We start from the raw sequence: 21,881 nt of genomic DNA on the forward strand, positions 1-21,881 counted from the left end.
ACTGGTGTGAGATGGTATCTCATTGTGGTTTTGATTTGCATTTCTCTGATGGCCAGTGATGATGAGCATTTTGTCATGTGTGTTTTAGCTGCATAAATGTCTTCTTTTGAGAAGAGTCTGTTAATATCTTTTGCCCACTTTTTGATGGGTTTTTTTTTTCTTGTAAATTTGTTTGAGTTCATTATAGATTCTGGATATTAGTCGTTTGTCAGATGAGTAGGTTGCAAAAATTTTCTCCCATTCTGTAGGTTGCCTGTTCACTCTGATGGTAGCTTCTGCTGCTGTGCAGAAGCTCTTTAGTTTAATTAGATCCCATTTGTCAATTTTGGCTTTTGTTGCCATTGCTTTTGGTGTTCTAGACATGAAGTCCTTGCCCATGCCTATGTCCTGAATGGTATTGCCTAGGTTTTCTTCGAGGGTTTTTATGGTTTTAGGTCTAACATGTAAGTCTTTAATCCATCTTGAATTAATTTTTGTATAAGGTTTTCTAGATATACAATCATGTCATCTGGAAACAGGGACAATTTCACTTCCTCTTTTCCTAATTGAATACCCTTTATTTCTTTCTCCTGCCTGATTGCCCTGGCCAGAATTTCCAACACTATGTCGAGTAGGAGTGGTGAGAGAGGGCGTCCCTGTCTTGTGCCAGTTTTCAAAGGGAATGCTTCCAGTTTTTGCCCATTCAGTATGATATTGGCTGTGGATTTGTCATAGATGGCTCTTATTATTTTGAGATATGTCCCATCAATACCTAATTTATTGAGAGTTTTTAGCATGAAGGGCTGTTGAATTTTGTCAAAGGCCTTTTCTGCATCTATTGAGATAATCATGTGGTTTTTGTCTTTGGTTCTGTTTATATGCTGGATTACGATGATTGATTTGCATATGTTGAACCAGCCTTGCATCCCAGGGATGAAGCCCACTTGATCATGGTGGATAAGCTTTTGGATGTGCTGCTGGATTTGGTTTGCCAGTATTTTATTGAGGATTTTTGCATCGATGTTCATCAGGGATATTGGTCTAAAATTCTCTTTTTTGGTTGTGTCTCTGCCAGGCTTTGGTATCAGGATGATGCTGGCCTCATAAAATGAGTTAGAGAGGATTCCCTCTTTTTCTATTGATTGGAATAGTTTCAGAAGGAATGGTACCAGCTCCTCCTTGTACCTGTGGTAGAATTTGGCTGAAACCAACGAGAACAAAGACACAACATACCAGAATCTCTGGGACAGATTCAAAGCAGTGTGTAGAGGGAAATTTATAGCACTAAATGCCCACAAGAGAAAGCAGGAAAGATCTAAAATTGACACCCTAATATCACAATTAAAAGAACTAGAGAAGCAAGAGCAAACACATTCAAAAGCTAGCAGAAGGCAAGAAATAACTAAGATCAGAGCAGAACTGAAGGAGATAGAGACACAAAAAAACCCTTCAAAAAAATCAACGAATCCAGGAGCTGGTTTTTTGAAAAGATCAACAAAATTGATAGACCGCTAGCAAGACTAATAGAGAAGAATCAAATAAACGCAATAAAAAATGATAAAGGGGATATCACCACCGATCTCACAGAAATAAAAACTACCATCAGAGAATACTATAAACACCTCTCCTCTACGCAAATAAACTAGAAAATCTAGAAGAAATGGATAAATTCCTCGACACATACACCCTCCCAAGACTAAACTAGGAAGAAGCTGAATCTCTGAATAGACCAATAACAGGCTCTGAAATTGAGGCAATAATTAATAGCTTACCAACCAAAAAAAGTCCAGGACCAGATGGATTCACAGCCAAAAACTACTCTTTAAAAAAATTTGTTTTCATTTTAAAAAATATACTGATCAATCTTGCCATGCAGACTAAGTCAAGAAATTAAGTATCAAATTGCAATAAATCTGTAATAAATCTATAGTTCAAAATTAATTACTCAATTAAAATTACTTTTTCCACTTCTGGTGAATAGCAGACAAAATCTTCTGCATATTACTCCTACTGAAAGGAACAAAAAATGCTGGATAAAATATCTTTATGAAATGCATACCTAAATTTGCAAGACATTAAGAAAACCTCAAAGACCAAAAATAGAAAAGAAGAAAACTGAAGAAAAGGGGAAACAGAGAAAACAGGACAACAGAGAGATAGAGAAAGAACAACAGAGAACAAATAGAGACAACAGAGAGAATCAGGATACTTTAACCCCAGGTGGGTGGAGGGAGATGTGCTAAACTCTTGGTGACCTTGAAATGACCTTTTGAAATGGAACAAGGGACAACCCTCAGCTCCTGCCCATAGTGTAGTATCAAATAGGAGACCATTAATATTAAGTTGGTAACTCAAGGATATATTAATAAGAAATGAACCAGCCTGCAACAGAGTCTGGCAAGAAATGTTGAGACCTTGATACTAAACGAAGCAGTGGTGAAAAATATCTCCCCAGAGAATCAAACCAAGTCTCAAAAGCAGGTCTGCAGCTCACATTCACAATGCCTCACCTGGGAGACCAGAGATTCAAACACCTGGAAGTCTGCTAGGCTGGACAACTGAAACACTGCCTCTAATGAAGTCAAAATGCTACAATTTCCCCAGCATACTCTGGAGCAGTGGTTCTCAAATTTTAGGGTGCATCAGAATCACTGAAGATTCTGTAAAAACACAGATTGCAAAACCCCTTCCTCAGAGTTTCTCATTTAGTAGATCTGGGGTAAGGCCTGAGAATTTGCATTTCTAACAGGTTGCCAATTAATGCTCATGCTGCTGGTCTAGGAGCACACTTTGAGAACCGCTACTGTGGTACTCAATATTGCCTGCACATTAGAATCACCCATATAGCTTTAAAGACTAGAGACACTTCCATCCACCCCCAGAGATATGGATTAAATGATATGGGGTACAGCCTGGGCCTAAGAACTTATTTAAATGTTAAAATAGAGAGCATAAGACTGACAGAACAGACTCCTCATGGCAATAAGATGCTAAATCACAAACAAGACCTAAGGCCATGCCAGGCAAGGGTTAGATCACGCACCCTACACTTAAAGAATAAACTATGTTCTAACTGCCACAGGATTTTTTGTTTTTCTCTAGCAGCTAAATAAGCACTGGCCTCAAGACAGGCACTACTGAAACAACTGCAGCCCACTGACAGCCAGATGCTGACTAACTGAAAACCTCCCCTATTCACAAGCCAAAACAACAGTTTTGATTGGACAAGAGACTGATTTCAGTAACTTTCTCCTGATAAGAGATCATGGACCATGGACTGGTTCTGGCCGGTTTACAGAGGCTGTGTACTGAGTGCCTTCCCATCTTCTGCTTCACCTAGGGCCTAATTGTAATGCACTTAAATGTTAAGTCTCCACCCCAAAGTGAACATGGGCTGCATGTAACATGCATGTTTACTTTCTACACATGCATGTGACCCCTTTCATGAATATTCACAGCTTATCCTATAATCATTAAACATGTATACTTAGCCAACTCATTTGGCATAAATTCCTGTTCCATTCTTCCCTCCCTCGAAGTGCCTGCTTTCAGTTTCTGTCAGAGGCCACACTTCCCAGCCTGTCAAGATAGCCAACCTGCAGGCTGCATAAGAAATCAACCTTTCCTCTTCAAATTTAGGAGCCTCGGGATTCTTCAGTTAACACCAACATGCCATCAATGTTGAGAACCACTGCCAGAGAGGACAGAATCTAAAAGCTCTGGAAATTGAAAACACTGGAATGACTCAACAAAGTACAGCCTGCTCAGCCACCCCTTAAACCATCCCTCTTACGTGGCCCTGGGAGACTGTCTTAATGAAGGGGGCACCAGCATCTTTGAAGAGCTCTAAGGTGGCTATCCTTATAGGCCAGAGATGACAGTGAGAAATACTAACAATGGAATTTGGTTCTCTGATCGCAGTGGAAATCATGAGATCTGGGATTAGTAAAGGCCAGTAGCAGCCCTTATCTGCACAGACAAGGTGGGCACAACTGCCACAGTGAGTCAAAGGGCAATGCGGTGATCAGAATATTCTGACCCACAAGAATCAATGGTAAATTGAGCATCAGGTGTCTGTCTCCTAAGTTGATGCTTGATATTTAATAAGAAAATTTCTAGATTTACTGAGCAGAAACCTAACTCAAGTCCCATAAAGAATTCACAGCTTCTTACCCAGATTCCAGATCTAACCTGCTTCATAGACCTAGAGCTCCCCAAGTAACCTAGAGAGAGGTTCCTTGAAACCCCTGCAAAGTGGCCATAGTTCCAAAACACTTTCCTTCCCCAGGGAGTCTTCAGCATTTATCATGTGACTGAGCACTGAAGAAATGGAAATACCCAGACCCTTTCAAGTGCCACCACAGTCCAATACTCAAGAACTTACCTAGATCAGGTGCTACATGGAGTCTTAGCCCAAATCCATCTCACATCTGTTCAGTGGGCCTATACACCCATCCTTGGTTTAAAAAAAAAAAAAAAAAAAAAAACTATCGGGATCACAAGAGATAACAATGCATACGTCATCTCAGAGATATATCACAGAATCGGCCTCTGAATTCCCCCTTTTAATCTACCCATCAAGCAACTGCATGGCAGTGGCTAAAAGAGGAAGGTGCAAAAAAAGACTGGCAGTCAGCAGAGGCCTCCCCATTCTGAAATCTACCTATGATAACAGTAACAATGCTCTGCGTCTTCTTACCAATATAGGGTACCTTGACCACGACTCTTAGCAACTATACTGGAAAGAGAAACATACCCGTTTTCTAATCTCACAGCTGCCCTCTGGAAACCACAAACAAAACCTGATGAATATGGAGGGAGAAACCATTCCAGGCAGAGAAAACCAAGACAGAGGCATATAATCCAGGTACTGCCACACTGTTGTGGCAGGCCCCCACTTCTGTATCTAATGTAAGCATCTACTGCAGTGTGGATGATACATACATTTATCAAGGGTTATATGACACACATTTTGAAACAGAACCACAAGTATGCCTCCTATATGAATGTTTTCTTAAGAAGCCAAGTTACTATTGCCCTGTAATTAAAATTGGGTCCTTTAGATGCCGTAATAACTTAAGTTATGGCACAGAGAACTCCAATATTACAATTTCGAGCTTGCTAAATATAACTAGTATTATTTACTTGTTACTATACTATTAAAAGTCATATCTTCAACACTCCTCAAATAGTAGAAATACAAAGGAAGCTCACTTTAAGTTGCATTTTTCTGCTTCAGGGATCAGCTCTGATTAGTTGTGTTTTATGCAATTCTTTCCATCTCTAATTCTGTTTCCATGTTTCTTTCATCTAGTAGAAAATTAAATGTGATGCTTTGCTAGGTTCCCAAGGATTACTAACTTACACTACATTCAAATATGTTAGTCTCATACCTGCTGCCCTAAAAAATACAGCAAAGGTACATTCATAGCCTAGGTAAAACGAGCACCAAAATTAGTCATAGCAGCAAACATAGAAGCTAAAAATTGTTCTATGAGATGTCAGATAAGAAATTAAATGAATTCCATCATTTTAAGAAATTAGAAAGCATGTCTTTAAAGAATTCTTTGATGTGAGATGTTTAATTTGTATGCAAAAGTGATTCAAATGTGGCAGTTCCCCAAATGATATGTACTTCAGCATCACAGCTTAATATAAGAAACAAATCCAGAATGTTTCACTTCATTCCACACAAAAATGTGATTATTATTCAACTCTTGCTTTATCATTTTCAACAAATTTGCCTCTCCTACTGTCCAAAAAGTAACAAAAAAAGAAGTCTATTTAGCTGTCAGATAAAAGGGTAAATTCACTGAATTTAACAATGTGGAGGATTTAAATGATATGTCTAAGCTTGGGGCTACAAAGAAGCAAGAAATAATCAAACACTGTGTCTGATGTAAAATATGGCAACCTATGGCCCCTCAAAATATACAGTGTACAAAACAACTAAGAAAACTACACCAAAGCAGGAATGGGATACAAAGTACTCCATGAGGACACATTAATAAATATATATATATATATATATATATGTAAGCTCAACTTCAGCTTCAAATCCAACAGGATAGTCTTTCCAGAAAAGCATCTAAGAGTTCAAGACCAGACTCAGCAACATGGTGAAACCCCATTTCTACAAAAAATAAAAAAATTAGCCAGGCGTAGTGGTGCACCCCTGTGGTCCCAGCTACTTGGGAGGCTATGGTGGGTAGACTGCTTGAGCCAGAAGGGAGGCAGAAGTTGCAGTGAGCCCAGACTGCCCAACTGCACCACAGCCTGGGTGACAGAGTGAGACCTTGTATAAAACAAAACAAAACAAAAGACTAAGCCAATTAGTCTTCTAATTGCTTCTCTTCACTTCTCACAGCTTTTCTTCCTTTGCTTTCCTATTAGACTGGATAAACTAGGTCCTGGGTAAAAGACTCAGAAACACAGGGCTTTGTGCAAGAGGGTTTGTAAGTGGCCACTCTCTCCCTCAAAGAGATCCAACCCCTCTCTTGACTGAAACTCAGCTATCTTCTGGAGAACAGCATAAACTAGGCTGACTAACTTCTTTCACCAAGAATTCTCCAGCACAAACCTGGTTTCTGTAGAGCCCTATTCTCTTTCCCTAGAGGGCCAGCTTTCCCCATCTCTGAGATGACACTTCATATCTCCTCCTCTACTCAAATCCCTTGGGTACTCATTATTCTCTTTCTAATGAATGATATTTCCAATGTAGTGCTGAATTCAGTTTCCTAGTATTTTGTTGAGGATTTCTGCATCAATATTCATCAGAGATACTAGCCCATAGTTTTCTTTTTTTGATATGTCTTTGTCAGATTTTGGTATCTGGGTAATACTGGCCTTGTAGAGTAATTCTGGAAGTACTCTCTCCTCGTCTTATTTTATTTATGTATTTATTTTTCTTGAGTAGTTTGAGTAGGATTGGTATCAGTTGGTTCTGCTTTAAATGTTTGGTAGAATTCAGCAGTGAAGCCATCAGGTTCCTGGCTTTTCTTTACTGGGAGACTTTTATTATGACTTTGATCTCATTATTTGTTATTAGTCTGTTCAGGTTTTGGATTTCTCCATGGTTCAATCTTGGTAGATTTTATGTATCTAGGAATTTGTCCACTTCTTTTAGATTTTCCAATTTATTGGCATATAGTTGACATAGCAGTCGCTAATGACCCTTTAAATTTCTGCAGTATTAGTTGTAATGTGTCCTTTTTCATTTCTGATTTTATTTATTTGGATCTTCTGGTTTTCTTAGTCTGGCTAAAGGTTTGTCATTTTGTTTTAACTCTTTGGAAAAACTACTTTTTGTTTCATTGCTCTTTCATATTGTTTCTCCATTTCAATTTCATTTATTTCTGCTCTGATCTTTATTATTTCTTTTCTTCTAATTTTAGATTTGGTTTCCCTTGCTTTTCTAAATCTTTAAGATGCATTGTTAGATTGTTCATTTGAAGTTTTTCCTCTTTTTGACGTAGGCACTTATAGCTATAAAATTACCTCTGAGTACTGCTTTTACTGTATCCCATAGAGTTTTTTGTGGGTTTTTTTTGTTTGTTTTTTTTGGCAGAATCTCACTTTGTCGCCCAGGCCGGAGTGCAGTGGTGTGATCTTGGCTTACTGCAAGCCTCCACCACCCAGGTTCAAGAAATTCTTGTGCCTCAGCCTCCCAGGTAGCTGGAATTACAGGCGCCTGCCACCATGCCTGGCTAATTTTTGTATTTTTAGTAGGGACAGGGTTTCACCATGTTGGCCAGGCTGGTCTCCAACTCCTGTCCTCAAGTGATCCACCTGCCTCGGCCTCCCAGAGTACTGGAATTACAGGCATGAGCCACCATGCCCAGCCTCCCAAAGGTTTTGGTATGCTGTATTTACATTATCATTTGTTTCCAGAAATTTTTCAATTTTTTTTTTTTTTTTGAAACCAGGCTGGAGTGCAGTGGCATGATCTCAGCTCACTGCAACCTCCACTTCCTGGACTCAAGCAATCCTCCCACCTCAGCCTCCCAAGTAACAGGAACTACAGGCACATGCCACCATGCTTGGCTAATTTTTGTGTGATTTTTTTTTTTTTTTTTTTTTTTTTTTTTTTTTTTGTAGAGACAAGGTTTCACCATGCTGCCCAGGATGGTCTGGAACTCCTGGCCTCAGGTGATCTGCCTATCTCAGTCTCCCAAAGTGTCGGGATTATAGGCATGAGCCACAGTTCCTGGCCCAAATTCTTTTTTTCCCCCCATAGAAAGCAGAAAAATAATTTATTCCAAAAGACGGCAGAAATAATAAATTCATCCTGAAAATACAGTAAGGTGTAATTCTGTTGAGACAGCTCTTCCCTCTGAAAATGCTCTCCTACTGACTGCCCCACTGGAGTATTACTTGTCTTGCAGCAGTTTCTAAACACTTCATTGGTTCCCATGTGAGAAGGCAGGAGCCATCTTCAAATGCACAGATTCCAAGGAGGCAGTAACATATCTCTCAGAAGACCATCTTCTATCTCAGAAGAGTACATAATCATTTTCTGGAGTCAGCACAGTTCAGTTTAAGTAGGGACATAAGTCGTTAAAGTGTAAAAAAGTGAAGGAAAAAACACTTCATTGTAGAATAAGACATTTAAATGTGGTGCTGATGTTTAAGGCAACTGATGACCAAAATGGGCAAGTCAAGAAAGGTGGTCTGGTTTGGAGGTGATTTTGCATCTAGAAGGCATTCTCTCCTCGTGACCTCAAAGACTGAGCACTGTAGAGCACATCTTCCTCCTCAAGGCCAATGATGCTTCAGATACCAGACGGCTTCATTTGTCAACTGTGGTCCAAAGAGAGGGTTGAGTTGGGCCAGAATTGAAATCAGCCAAAAGAGATAGCAGAAAACTGGACAGGTCACCAATATGGTAATGATAACTTCCCAGTAAGGACCCTTAGGGATAAACCAAGGCACCAAGAAGCCAACGAAGCCCCAGAACATGCTCATCACAGCAAAAGGCACCATGAGGCCATGATATGCACGGTCACTGCCTGAGCTGCCAGCCTCTGCCCCACCGCTTCATTTCCCAAATTCCTTCTTTTTTGTTTGTTTTGTTTGTTTTTTAGACAGAGTCTCACTCTTTCGCCCAGGCTGGAGTGCAGTGGCACAATCTCAGCTCACTGCAACCTCCACCTCCCAGGTTCAAGCAATTCTCCTGCCTCGGCCTCCCCAGTAGCTAGGATTACAGGTGCACGCCACCATGCCTGGCTAATTTTTTTTTTTTTTTTTTTTTTTTTAGTAGAAACAGGGTTTCACCATGTTGGTCAGGCTGCTCTCGAACTCCTGACCTTGTGATCCACCCACCTCGGCATCCCAAAGTGCTGGGGTTACAGGCATGAGCCACTACATCTGGCCCCCAAATTCCTTCTTAATTTCTTCACTGACCCACTATTCAGGAGCATATTGTTTACTTTCCATGTATTTGTGAAGTTTCTAAAATTCTTATTAATTTCTAGTTTTAATCCATAGTGGTCAGAAAAGAGGCTTGATATTATTTCAATTTTTTGAATTTTTTAAGACTTGTTTTGTGATCTAAAATGTGGTCTAACCTTGAGAATAATTCATGTCTGAGAAAAAGAATGTGCATTCTGCAGCCCTTGGATGAAATGTTCTGTAAATATTAGATCCTTTTTGTCTATAGTGCAGATTAAGTCTGATGCTTCTTTGTTGATTTTCTGTCTGGGAGATCCATCCAATGCTGAAAATGGGGTTTGAAGTCTCCAGCCATTATTGTATCAAGGCCTCTCTCTTTAGGTCTAATAATATTCCCTTTATATATCTAGGTGCTCCAGTGTTGGGTACATATATATTTTACATTGTTATATCACCTTGCTGAACTGACTCCTTTATCATTATGTAGTGACCTTCTTTGGCTCCTCTTACAGATTTTGTCTTGAAATCTATTTTATGTAATGTAAATATAACTACTCCTGCTCTTTTTTGGTTTCCACTGGCATGGAATATTTTTTTCCATCCCTTTATTTTCAGCCTGTGTGTGTGTACATAGGTGAAGTGTGTTTCTTGTAGGCAACAATCAATGGGTCTTGTTTTTTCATCCAGCCAGTCTCTGTCTTTTGACGGGAGAGTTTAGTCCATTTACATTCAATGTTATTATTGATAAGTAAGGACTTACTCCTGCCATTTTGTTATTTGTTTTCTGGTTGTTTTGTGATCTTCTCTTCCTTCTTTCTTTCCTGTCCTCCACTAGTGAAGGTGATTTTCTCTGGGGATATGATTTAGTTTCTTGCTTTTTATTTTTTGTGTATCCACTATGTGTTTTTTTGTTGTTGTTTGTTTGTTTGTTTTTGGCTTGAGGTTACCATGAGGCTTGCGAATACTATCTTATAACCCATTATTTTAACCTGATAACAACTTAACTCTACATAAACCAACAAACAAGGAAAAAGAAAACTAATAAAAACTCTATGCCTTAATATCATGCCCCTGCTTTTAAACTTTTTGCTGTTTCTATTTAGATCTCATTGCACTGACCATCTTGAAAAATTGATATAGTTATTACTTTTGATTGGCTCATATTTTAGTCTTTCTACTTATAGTAGAAGTAGTTTACACACAATTAGTGTTACAATATTCTCTGTTTTTCTGTGTACTTAAAATTACCAGTGAGTTTTCTACCTTCAGATGATTATTTCTCATTACTGTCCTTTTCTTTCTGACTGAAGTATTCCCTTTAGCATATCTTGTAGGACAGGTCTGGTATTAATGAAATCCCTCAGGTTTTATTTGTCTGGGAGAGTCTTTATTTCTCCTTCACATTTGAAGGATATTTTCACCAGATATACCCTTCTAGGATAAAAGTTATTTTCCTTCAGTACTTTAAATATGACATGCCACTCTCTCCTGGCCTTTAAGGTTTACACTGAAAAGTGTGCTGCCAGATGTACTGGAGCTCCATTTTATGTTATTTCTTTCTTTTCTCTTGCTGCTTGTAGGATCCTTTCTTTATCCTTGACCTTTAGGAGTTTGATTATTAAATGCTTTGAGGTTGTCTTCTTTGGGTTAAATCTGCTTGGTGTTCTATAACCTTCTTGTACTTGGACACTGACATCTTTCTCTAGGTTCAGGAAATTCTCTATTATCCTTTTGAATAAACTTTTTACCTCTATCTTTCTCTACCTCCTCTTTAAGGCCAATAACGTTTAGACTTTCTCTTTTGAGGTTATTTTCTAGATCTTGTAGGCGTGCTTCTTGTTTTTTCTTTTTTGAGACAGGGTCTCACTCTGTCACCCAGGCTGGAGTGCAGTGGCATGATCTCTGCTCACTGCCACCTCCACCTCCAGGACTCAAGTGATCCTCCCACCTCAGCTTCCAGAGTACAGGCTCACACTACCACACCCAGCTAATTTTTGTATTTTTTGTAGAGACGGGGTTTCACCATGTTGCCCAGGCTGGTCTCAAACTCCTCAGCTCAAGCAATCCACCCTCAGCCTAAGTGCTGGGATTACAAGCATGATACTGCACCCAGCCTGTGTATTTTCAATTAGCCAGTCTTCAAGCTCACTAATTCTCTCTTCTGCTTAATAAATTCTGCTAAAGGACTCCAATATATTTTTCAGTGTGCCAACTGTATTTTTCAGCTTCAGAATTTCTGCTTGATTGTTTTTAATTATTTCAATCTCTTTGTTAAATTTATCTGATAGAATTCTAAATTCCTTCTCTGTGTTACCTTGAATTTCTTTTGAGTTTCCTCAACATAGCTATTTTGAATTCTCTCTCTGAAAGGTCACCTATCTCTGTTTCTCCAGGATTGGTCCCTCGTGCCTTATTTATAAAGTTCATTGGTGAGGTCATGTTTTCCTGGATGGTGTTGATGTTAGCAGATATTCTTCAGTGTCTGGGCACTGAAGAGTTAGGTATTTATTATAGTCTTCATTGCCTGGGCTTATTTGTAGCCATCCTTCTTGGGAAGGCTTTTCGGATATTTGAAAGGACTTGGGTGTTGTGATCTAGGCTGTATCTGCTTTAGGGGGCACCCCGTGCCCAGTAACACTGTAGTTCTTGCAGACTCAGACATGTACTGCCTTGATGGTCTTAGATGAGATCTGGAAGAATTCTCTAGATCACCAGGCAGACACTCTTATTCCCTTCCCTTACTTTCTCCCAAACATACAGAGTCAGTCAGTCAGTCTCTCTCTCTCTCTCTCTCTCTCTCCGCTCCCCCCCTTTTCTCTCTCTCTCTCCCTCTTTCTCTGTTCTGAGCCACCTAAAGACTTGGGGTGGAGTGACACAAGCACCCCTATGGCCACCACCACTATGATAGCACTGGGTCAGACCTGAGAAGTGCTAGGTCTTACCCAAGGCCTGCTATAACCACTCCCTAGCTACTGCTTATGTTCGCTCAAGGCCCTAGGGCTGTACAATCAGCAGGTGGCAAAGCCAGCCAGGCCTGTCCTTCCCTTCAGGGCGGCAAGGTCCCCTAAGTCCCAAGTGGGTCCAGAAGTGCCATCCAGGAGTCAGGGACTAGAGTCAAAAACCTTAGAAGTCTACCTGGTGTTCTAATGTAGTGCAGCTGAACTGGTACTGAAACTACACAATGCAGTCCCTCCCTTCCTCCTTCCCCTTTCCAAAGGGAGAGGATCCTCACCTGTAGCCACCACCAGGCCATGAGGAGTACTGCCAGACTACCACTGATGTTCCCTTAAGGCCCAAGGTCTCTTAAGTCAGCTTGTCATAAATGCTGCCTGACCTGGGCCTCACCCTTCACGACAGTGGGCTCCCCCTCTGGCCCAGGAGGTCCAGAAATGCCATCCAAGAGTCAAGTCCTGAAATCAGAGATCCCAAGAGCCCTTTTGGTGTTCTACCCTCTTTGGCCATGCTGGTACCTAAGGTGCAAGACAAAGTCCCCTTTACTTTTCCCTCTGCTTTTCTCAAGCAGGAGGAGTTTTGCCCCATACACCACAACTAGTTATGTGGTAAGTCTCACCTGAACCCAGCAAGTCTTAGAGACTCACCAAGGCCCTCAAAATGTAATATGGGGGTATCACTGCTGGTTATTCAGGGCCCAAAGGCTCTTCGGTTCACAGGTAATGAATGCTGACAGGACCGGGTCCTTTCCCTCAAGGTAACAGGTTCCCTTCTGGCCCAGGGTGTTCTAGAAATACCACCTGGGAGCCAGGGCCCGAAACAGGGGCCCCGTGACTTTAACTGATGCCCTATCTTGCTGTGGCTGGGCTGGTATCCTAGGTGCAAGACAAAGTCCTCCCCCACTCTTCCCTCTTCTCTCAAGCAGAAGGAAGGGGTCTTTTTTTGGAGCCGCGAGCTATGCAGCCTGGGGTTGGGGGAGGAATGAAGCCAGCACTCCCCAGCTGCCCCAGCTGGCATCTCAGTATGTCATGTGCCCCCTCAGTCCACTGTCTCTGGGCCTAATTCAGCACTAAGACTCACAAGTTGCAGTCCTTATGGCCTAGACTGCCTTTCAAAGGCAGTCTTGTACACAAAGAGTGCTGCAGCGCTCAGTGGTACGATTTGCAGGAACTCAAGCTCCCACCACTGGGATGAGTGACTCCCCTTTGGCTAGGGCTGGATTACATGCTCTCTCCATGGGCAGGCATCAGCTGAGTTTGGTCTTGGCTTCCTTTCTGCTCTAACAGGACACCACTGAGTTCAGTGCCTCACAATTGCTATGTTCTCCCTCCCCCAGTGCCCAGAGATGTTCTCCACACCAGGCTGCTGCTAGGGCGGGGATCGGGGAGTGGTGTTGGCAATTCAGAACTGTTTTGTTTTGTTTTGTTTTGTTTTGTTTTGTTTTGTTTTTGGTGCCTCTTTCAGCGATATGAGGTTAAAACCCGGTACTATGAGTGCTCACTGGATTTTTGGTTCTTACAAAGGTGCTTTTACTGTGTAGATACTTGTTAATTTGGTATCCTTGCAGGAGAGATGATAGGTGGAATCCTCTATTCCACCATCTTGCTCTACCTCATTATTCTCTTTCTCACGGTGACCTTGCTGTACCCCAGAGTCAGAAGCCACTATATATTAGATAGCTCATTCAAGGCTGGGTGTGGTGTTTCATGCCTATAATCCCAGCACTTTGGGAGGCCAAAGCAAGCAGATTGCTTGAGTCCAGGAGCTCAAGAAGATAAATCATCCAACACTAAATCTTACCCACTTCATTTACATTTATTCATCTTTTCTTCCTGTTATAGTGGATAGTGTCCCTTCCTTCTCTGATCTAAGACCAATTACCCTAGGTCATTCCCTTCCACTCATTTTAAGAACTATCTACCCTCAGTTGGCCTTTCTCCAACCTCTATCTTCAATGCCCAGATTCCCCCCAGGATTAATCTTTTCCATTAGCCCTTACATATGCCTCACACTCAGAGCCAAACTTTTTCTAAGACTTAACTAGAAGGCCAGGCACGGTGGCTCATGCCTGTAATCCCAGGACTTTGGGAGGCCAAGGTGGGTGGATCACTTGAGGTCAGGAGTTCAAGACCAGCCTGGCCAACATGATGAAACCTCATCTAGCCAGATGTGGTGGCACATTCCTGTAATCCCCAGCTACTTGGAAGGCTGAGGCAGGAAAATCACTTGAACCCAAGAGGCGGAGGTTGCAGTGAACCGATCACGCCACTGCACTCCAGCCTGGGCAACAGAGCAAGACTCTGTCTTAAAAAAAAAAAAAAAAAAAAGCCTTATCTAGATGTAGATTCACCACTTGTTCACTTCTAGTTTTCTATACAATCACCCCAATCTGGCTCCCATCTCAAATTTTTCTTTGTGAGTCACTAATAACCAACCCTATCTTACCAGATCCAATAGAAATGTCTGTTTTCAACTTATGTAACCCAAAAGTAAAAAAGATGACCATTTTCTCCTTCACAGAACACACACCTCTCTTTCCCTCCATTAGCAACTTTCTGGAGTTTCTACTTAACCGTTGCTCCTTCTCAGTCTCCTTTATTACTTCAACTTCCTCTCTTTAATATCCTTGGCCCATCGGAAAGTTCCACAAAGACAGGGACAACACCTGTTTTGCTTATTTGCCTCCAGGGCCTACCCAATTACTTGGCTCAAAGAAGGTGCTCATTAAATATTTGTTGACTGGATACCAAAAAAATTTTTTTAATAAATTTTAAAAACCCTCAATTCATACCTAACTCCCTATACAAAATTAACTAAAATTTTATTGTAGGTTAAAATACAAAACTCAAAACTACAAAAATTTTAGAAACACACAAGAGAAAAACTCTGTGACCTTGCATTAGAAAGACTTAAGACAACAAAAGAACCATTCGTAAAAGAAAAAATTGGCAAGTTGGACTTCATCAAAATTAAGAATGTTTTAAAGATACTATAAAATAAAAAGACAAGCCACAGACAAAATATTGCCAACCATATGTTGGATAAAGAACTTGTATCCAGAATATTTTAAAAACTCAGATACAGATGTTTACACAGACAAGAACAGACAGATGATAGAAAGGGAGATAACAAGTCAAAACTCAGTAACAAAACAACTTCAAACAATTTTAGACATGATTTCCCTCAATTGAGTTGGTCCACACCCATTCAGCCTCATCTACCACCACATGCAAGCTATATGTACATCGTAAGACCTCCACTATGCTGTTATCGTTCATGCTGTGTTGCTTGTCTTGTACCTTCTCATAAAGCTAAGTAGACCTGATGTTGACTGAATATAATTAAGTATCAATATATATTAATGCAGCAGTCCCCAACCTTTTTGGAACCGGAGATCAGTTTTGTGGAAGAGAATTTTTCCATGGACCAGGGTTAGGGGGATGGTTTTGGGATGAAACTGTACTGCCTCAGATTATCAGGCATTAGATTTTCATAAAGTGTGCACAACCTACATCCCTCGCATGCGCAGTTCACAATAGGGTGCACGCTCCTATGAGCATCTAATGCCACTGCTGATCTGACAGGAGGCAGAGCTCAGGCAGTAATGCTCACTGGCCCACCACTCACCTCCTGCTGTGCAGCCCAGTTCCTAACAGGCCATAAACCAGTCCTGGTCCACAGCCCGGTTTGGGGACCCCTGTATTAATGTATCTACTATAATATGCGCTTGTGTATGTGTGATTCACAGCATATGTGTGTTGAATTCATCAGGGAAGTCATCTAAGCCTGGAACTGTTATCATGGGAAGGTTTTTAATAATGTACTAACAGATATAGGGCTCCCCAAATTTTTCTATCAGTTCCAGAAAGTTCTGTTATTCAAGCACTTTTTCCATTTGTCAAGTATGAAATTATTCAGATTATCCCCTTAGTATCTTTTAACATACATTAGACTCATACTGCTATCTCCCAGTCTTGACGTTAGTAATTTGTATTTTCTCTCTTTACTTTCTTTTGATCAATCTAGCTAGAGATTTAAAAATCTTATGCAATTTATCAATATGAACTATTGGTTTGGTTTCATCTCTTTTATTCTTTTCTACCTCTGGGAACACAAGACATCATAATTTTTTATCTATTGTTACTTATCGAGTTCATTGAGTTCAGCTCTTATTTTTATTATTTCCTTTATTTGAATTGCATTGGGTTTAATTTGCTCTCCTTTTTCTAGCTTCTTAAACTGGAACTTAAAACATTCTTGATTTCTAATACAGTGGCTCCCAAAGAATAGTCCCTAAACCAGCAGCATCAAAAGCCACAAGGGCACTTACCGGAAATGCGAATTACTGTGCCCCACTCAAAATCTACAGAGTGAGAAACTTTGGAGGTGGGGTCTGACAATCTGTGTGTTTTGTTGTTTTGGTGGGGCAAGGTGTCACCCAGGCTGGAGTGCAGTGAGAAGATTCTGGCTCACTGCTAACTCCGCCTCACAGATTTAAGCGATTCTCATGCCTCAGCCTCCCAAGTAGCTGGGATTACCGGTGTGTACCACCATGCCCAGATAATTTTTGTACTTTCAGTAGACAGGGTTTCTACTAAACCACCCTTGGCCAGGCTGGTCTCAAGCGCCTGGCCTCAAGTGATCTGCCCGCCTCAACCTCCCGAAGTGCTGGGATTACAGGCATGAGTCACCACGCCCAGCCTGACAATCTGTGTTTTAGTAAACCTTCCAGGCAATTGTGATGCACAGAGTTTTCAGAACTACTGCTCTAATCTGAGCATTTCAAGTTATGAATTATTTCACTCTTACACCCAATTTAGCAGCATCACAAATGTGGTGATGTGTTGGGTTCCTCTTATTACTCAGCTTTAAATATTTTCTAAAAATTTGTGAGATTTTATTGACCCATGAGTTACAAGCATTTTTCTTAATTTCCTGACATTTGGGGGATTTTCTAGATTTCCTCTTGTTAGACATTTCTAATTTAATTCCATCATGGTCAGAGAACATATTATAAATAATTTCAATACTTTGTTATAAAGAGATGTTTTACGGCCAAGAATATGATCTGTTTTAGTGACTATTCAGTATGCTTTCAAAATAAAGGTATTGTATAATCGTGGGAATTAGCATTCTATAAATGTTATTTCAATTTCATTAATATCATTCAAATCTTCCATGTTCTCACATAATTTTTATCTACTTATTTTAAAAATATCCAACAATAATGAATTTGTCATCAAATTCTTTTAGTTCTGTCAATTTTTCTTTCATATATTTTAAAGTAGTCTCATTTCACACAAATTAAGGATTGTTAATGCTTCCTAATGAACTGAAATTTTCATTATTATGAACTGTTTTTATCTCTAGTAATACTCCCTTAATTTCTAGTTATTAATATAGCTACTTAAGCTTTCTTGTTACTAGTGTTTCCATGTTATATCTTCTATTTTTTAAGTCTAACTTCCCATTTAAAGTATGTCTCATATAAACTGTATATAGCTAGGTTTTTGTTTTTGTTTTGAGACGGAGTCTCACTCTCTCGCCCAGGCTGGAGTGCAGTAGTGGGATCTCAGCTCACTGTAACCTACGCCTCCAGGTTTCAAGCCATTCTCCTGCCTCAGCCTCCCAAGTAGCTGCAATTACAGAGGCGTGCACCATCACATCCACCTAATTTTTTTTGTATTTTTTTTAGTAGAGACAGGTTTCATCATGTTGGTCAGGGTGATCTTGAACTTCTGACCTCAAGTGATCCACTCGCCTTGGCCTCCCTGTATGCTGGGATTACAGGTGTGAGCCACTGGACCAGCTAGGTCTTTTTTTTTCCCCCCAATATGACAATCTCTGCCTTTTGATGGGAATATTTAGGCTACTCATATTTAATACAGTTATCAATATGGTGAGGTTTAAGTCTATCATCTTGTCATTTGCTTTCTATTTGCCCCATTTTATCTTTCTTCCTTTATTCCTCCTTTCCTGACTTATTATTCCTGATTAGATGGTAATTTAGTTTTTCTTTTAAGACTAGTCAAGTGAAGCAGTGGGAGTGGAGAAGAAACAAATCTGTAACTAGTTACAATCAATTAGTTGTAAACACCACGACACTATGATTAGCCAAGTATTCTTTTTTATCTCTTCTATTCACTATTTAGTAATTACTCTCGTTTTTCAGGGTTTTTTTTTTTAACTGGATAGTCTTCCAATTATAATAGCATGCATAAATTATCAGAAGTAACCCTGAATCAACATTATATTATTTCACATATGTGTAAGAACATACACAATATTAGCTCATAATATTATATTATGGGCTATACAGGGCACCATGGCTCGTGCCTATAATCCCGGCACTTTGGGAAGCTAAGGCGGATGAATCACCTGAGGCCAGGAGTTCAAGACCAGCCTGGCCAACATGATGAAACCCCATCTCTACTAAAAAATAAAATAAAAAATTAGCCGGGCATGGTGGCACACACCTGTAATCCCAGTTACTCGGGAGGTTGAGGCATGAGAATCACTTGAACCCAGGAGGTAGAGGTGCAATGAGCCAAGATTATGCCACTGCACTCCAGCCTGGGTGACCGAGTGAGACTCTGTCCAAAAAAAACACTCACATATACAATATATACATAAAACATAATATACACATAAAATATAGGGATACAATAAAATTCACATTAAACACTTCCGCATGTGTTCCTCCAACCCTTTGTACAACTGCTGTCATATATTTTGCTTCTACTTATGTTATAAAACACACATTGTTCTGGCCTTAATAGATTTAACAAGTTATGAAAAATTGTTTATTTTCCAACATATTTACCACTATAGTACTCTTCAATTATTCTTGTAAACCCAGGTTTATATTTGCTCATTTAACTTTAACAAGAAAAACTCACTTTAACATTTCTAGTCAAATTCTCTCAGTTTGGAGACTAATTTACTCATTTTTTTCCTTATTTCCCTTTTATTTTTGACAGTATTTTCACAAAATATAGAATTCTGGGATAGCAGATTTTTTTCTTTGAACACTTTAAAAATATTGTTCCACTGTCTAATGGCATCTATGGTTTCCAAGGAGAAGTCAGCACGCATTCATGTAACTGTTTCCCAGCATGGAATATATAGGATTTCTCTAATTGCTTTTAGGACTTTTCTCTTTAGTTTTGATATTCAGCAGTTTGACCATGATGAGCCTAGATGTAGTCCTCTTTAGATTATCTTGGTCAGGGTTCGGTGTGATTCTTGGAATATGAGCTGACATTATCATCAATTTGGAAACATTTTCAACAATTATCCCTTCAAATATTCCTTCTATCTCATTCTTTCATCTCCTTCTGAGAGTCAAATCATGTGACTGTTAGATAATTTTATGTAATATTATTCCACAAAGTCTCAGACACTGTGTTCTGTTTTCTTCATTCTTTTTGCTTTGTGTGTCAGTTTGAGTCATTTCTATTAAACAGACCTATAATTCACTGATTCTGTCTTCTATTATGTTCTGACTGTGACGTCCATCCAATAAGTGTTTTTGAACTTTTATTGTGAAATAATTATAAACTCACAGGGAATAGAAAAAGCAGTACAGAGAAGTCCCATATGCCCTTCCTCTAGTTTCCCATAATGGTAACATCTTACATAATTATAGAACAATATTAAAGCCAAAAGTCTGCCATTGGTACAATGTGTATATATAATTCTACATCACTTTACCACATGTGTAGATTCACACAACTACCACTGCAATCAAAAAACAGAACCAATCAATCATGAGGAAGATCTCCCTCATATAATCCTTATGCACTCAAACTCTCCCTCTTCTTCTAATATCCCTAACCCCTGGCAACCACTGTGATATAGTTTGGCTCTGTGTCCCCACCCAAATCTCACCCTGAATCGTAATAATCCCCACATGTCAAGGGTGGTACCAGGTGGAGATAACTGAATCATGGGGGTGGTTTCCCTCATGCTATTCTCATAATAGTGAGTTCTCACAAGATCTGATGGTTTTATAAGGGGCTTCTCCCTTAACTCAGCACTCATTCTCTCCTCCCGCCATGTAAAGAGGTGCCTTCTGCCATGATTTTAAGTTTCCTGAGGCCTCCCCAGCCATGTGGAACTGCAAGTCAATTAAATCTCTTTTCCCTATAAATTACCAAGTCTTGGGTATTTCTTCATAGCAGCATAAGAATGAACTAATACATACTGATCTGTTTTCTCACACTGTAATTTCAAGAATGGTATATTAATATGACACTTCATTCATCATAATGCCCTTGAAAGCCAACCAAGTTGTTGGGTATCAATAGTTCATTTCTCTTACTAAGTAGTATTCTAAGTATGAACATAAGATTTCATACTTCTGAAAAAAAGCTCAAAGTAAATATGTAATATGTATATTCATATGGATATGTAATATGGAGTTAAAATATGGTAAGCAAATGTTTAGTTTACCAAATGGCCAAAATGTTTCCAGAGTAGTTGCATGATTTTGCACTCCCATCAGCAATATACAGAGCTAGTTTTTCAGCATCCTTGACAGCACTTGGTACTGCCACTATTATATTGCTTTAATAGGTGTATAGTTGCAGAATTAGTTTGCTTTTCTCTAATGGATAATAATGACGAGTATATTCTCAGGTACTCATCTGCTATTCATATAGCCTCTTTGGTAAAACGTTTCTCATGTCTTTTGCCCATTTTCTAATCGAATATTTTTTGCTGTTGAGGTTTGAGACATACTCCAGATATGAGTCCTTCGTCAGATATGTAGCTTGTAAATATTTTCTCCATGTGTCTAGCTTGTCTTTTTCATCATCTTAACAGGGTCTTTGGTGGAGCCAATGTTTTTAATTTTGATGAAGTCCAATTTATTAACTTTTTTTCTTTTATAGATGATGCTCTTGGTGTTATGTCTAAAATCTCTTTATCTAAGTCAGGGTCACCAACAGTTTCTCCTCTGAGCTTTCAGGACAATATATAATAAAGACTCTGGATAACCTTATTTTCCTCTACAGAGTACTGAGTTGTGTTCTGGCAAGTAGCGTCTGTCCAATCACCTCAATCCTGTGAAGGCTTCTTTTTGCTTTTGTTAGTACCAGTCTTTTCTTGTTTTTCCTTTAGCCCTAGGATATAGCCCTTAGTCCCGGTACAGGACGCTCAGTCCTAAGGTGTGGCATGGCCCTTCTCAAATTTCAATGGAAAGTTAAAGGTGTTTACCAAGCCCCTCTTTACTTGGTGAGACTTCACCTCCAAACTCTTATCTCCCTAGCACTGAGCAACTGCTGGAATTTCTGCTCAACGCTTTAACCTCCCAGCTGCTGCTTTCTGCTGGGTTCCACAGGGTGTCGTTCAGCACATGCACAGCTTCAAAGTTAGCCAATGACTGTAAAGGAACTTGTATACATATTTTGTGACTCTGCTCTTACTATGATTTTTCCCTACTCATTTGCACCACCCTTTCCCAGCAGGGCCAAATTCCAACCTCAGTTCCTTGCCCCAGGAAGAAGTCACTTTCTGCCTAAACTCTATTCCCTTGGTGTGAACTTAACACATCTGCA

At 39.8% G+C, this 21,881-nt stretch overlaps 2 protein-coding genes across 10 annotated transcripts in view; both read right to left on the minus strand.

The window, feature by feature from the left end:
* Positions 1-21,881, minus strand: part of ULK4 (unc-51 like kinase 4) — a 721,105-nt gene that overhangs the window by 606,175 nt on the left and 93,049 nt on the right. The window lies entirely within an intron of this gene.
* LOC112439308 (V-type proton ATPase subunit e 1-like) lies at positions 8,601-12,831 on the minus strand. Its single transcript, XM_055111048.2, has 2 exons — positions 12,722-12,831; positions 8,601-9,013 (listed from the first exon to the last, which is right to left on the minus strand). Exons 1-2 carry the CDS (start codon positions 12,829-12,831, stop codon positions 8,734-8,736), a joined length of 390 nt encoding a protein of 129 aa, XP_054967023.1. The 3' UTR covers positions 8,601-8,733.

Source organism: Pan paniscus, chromosome 2 (assembly GCF_029289425.2).
Source record: "Pan paniscus chromosome 2, NHGRI_mPanPan1-v2.0_pri, whole genome shotgun sequence".
Classification (NCBI taxonomy): domain Eukaryota; kingdom Metazoa; phylum Chordata; class Mammalia; order Primates; family Hominidae; genus Pan; species Pan paniscus.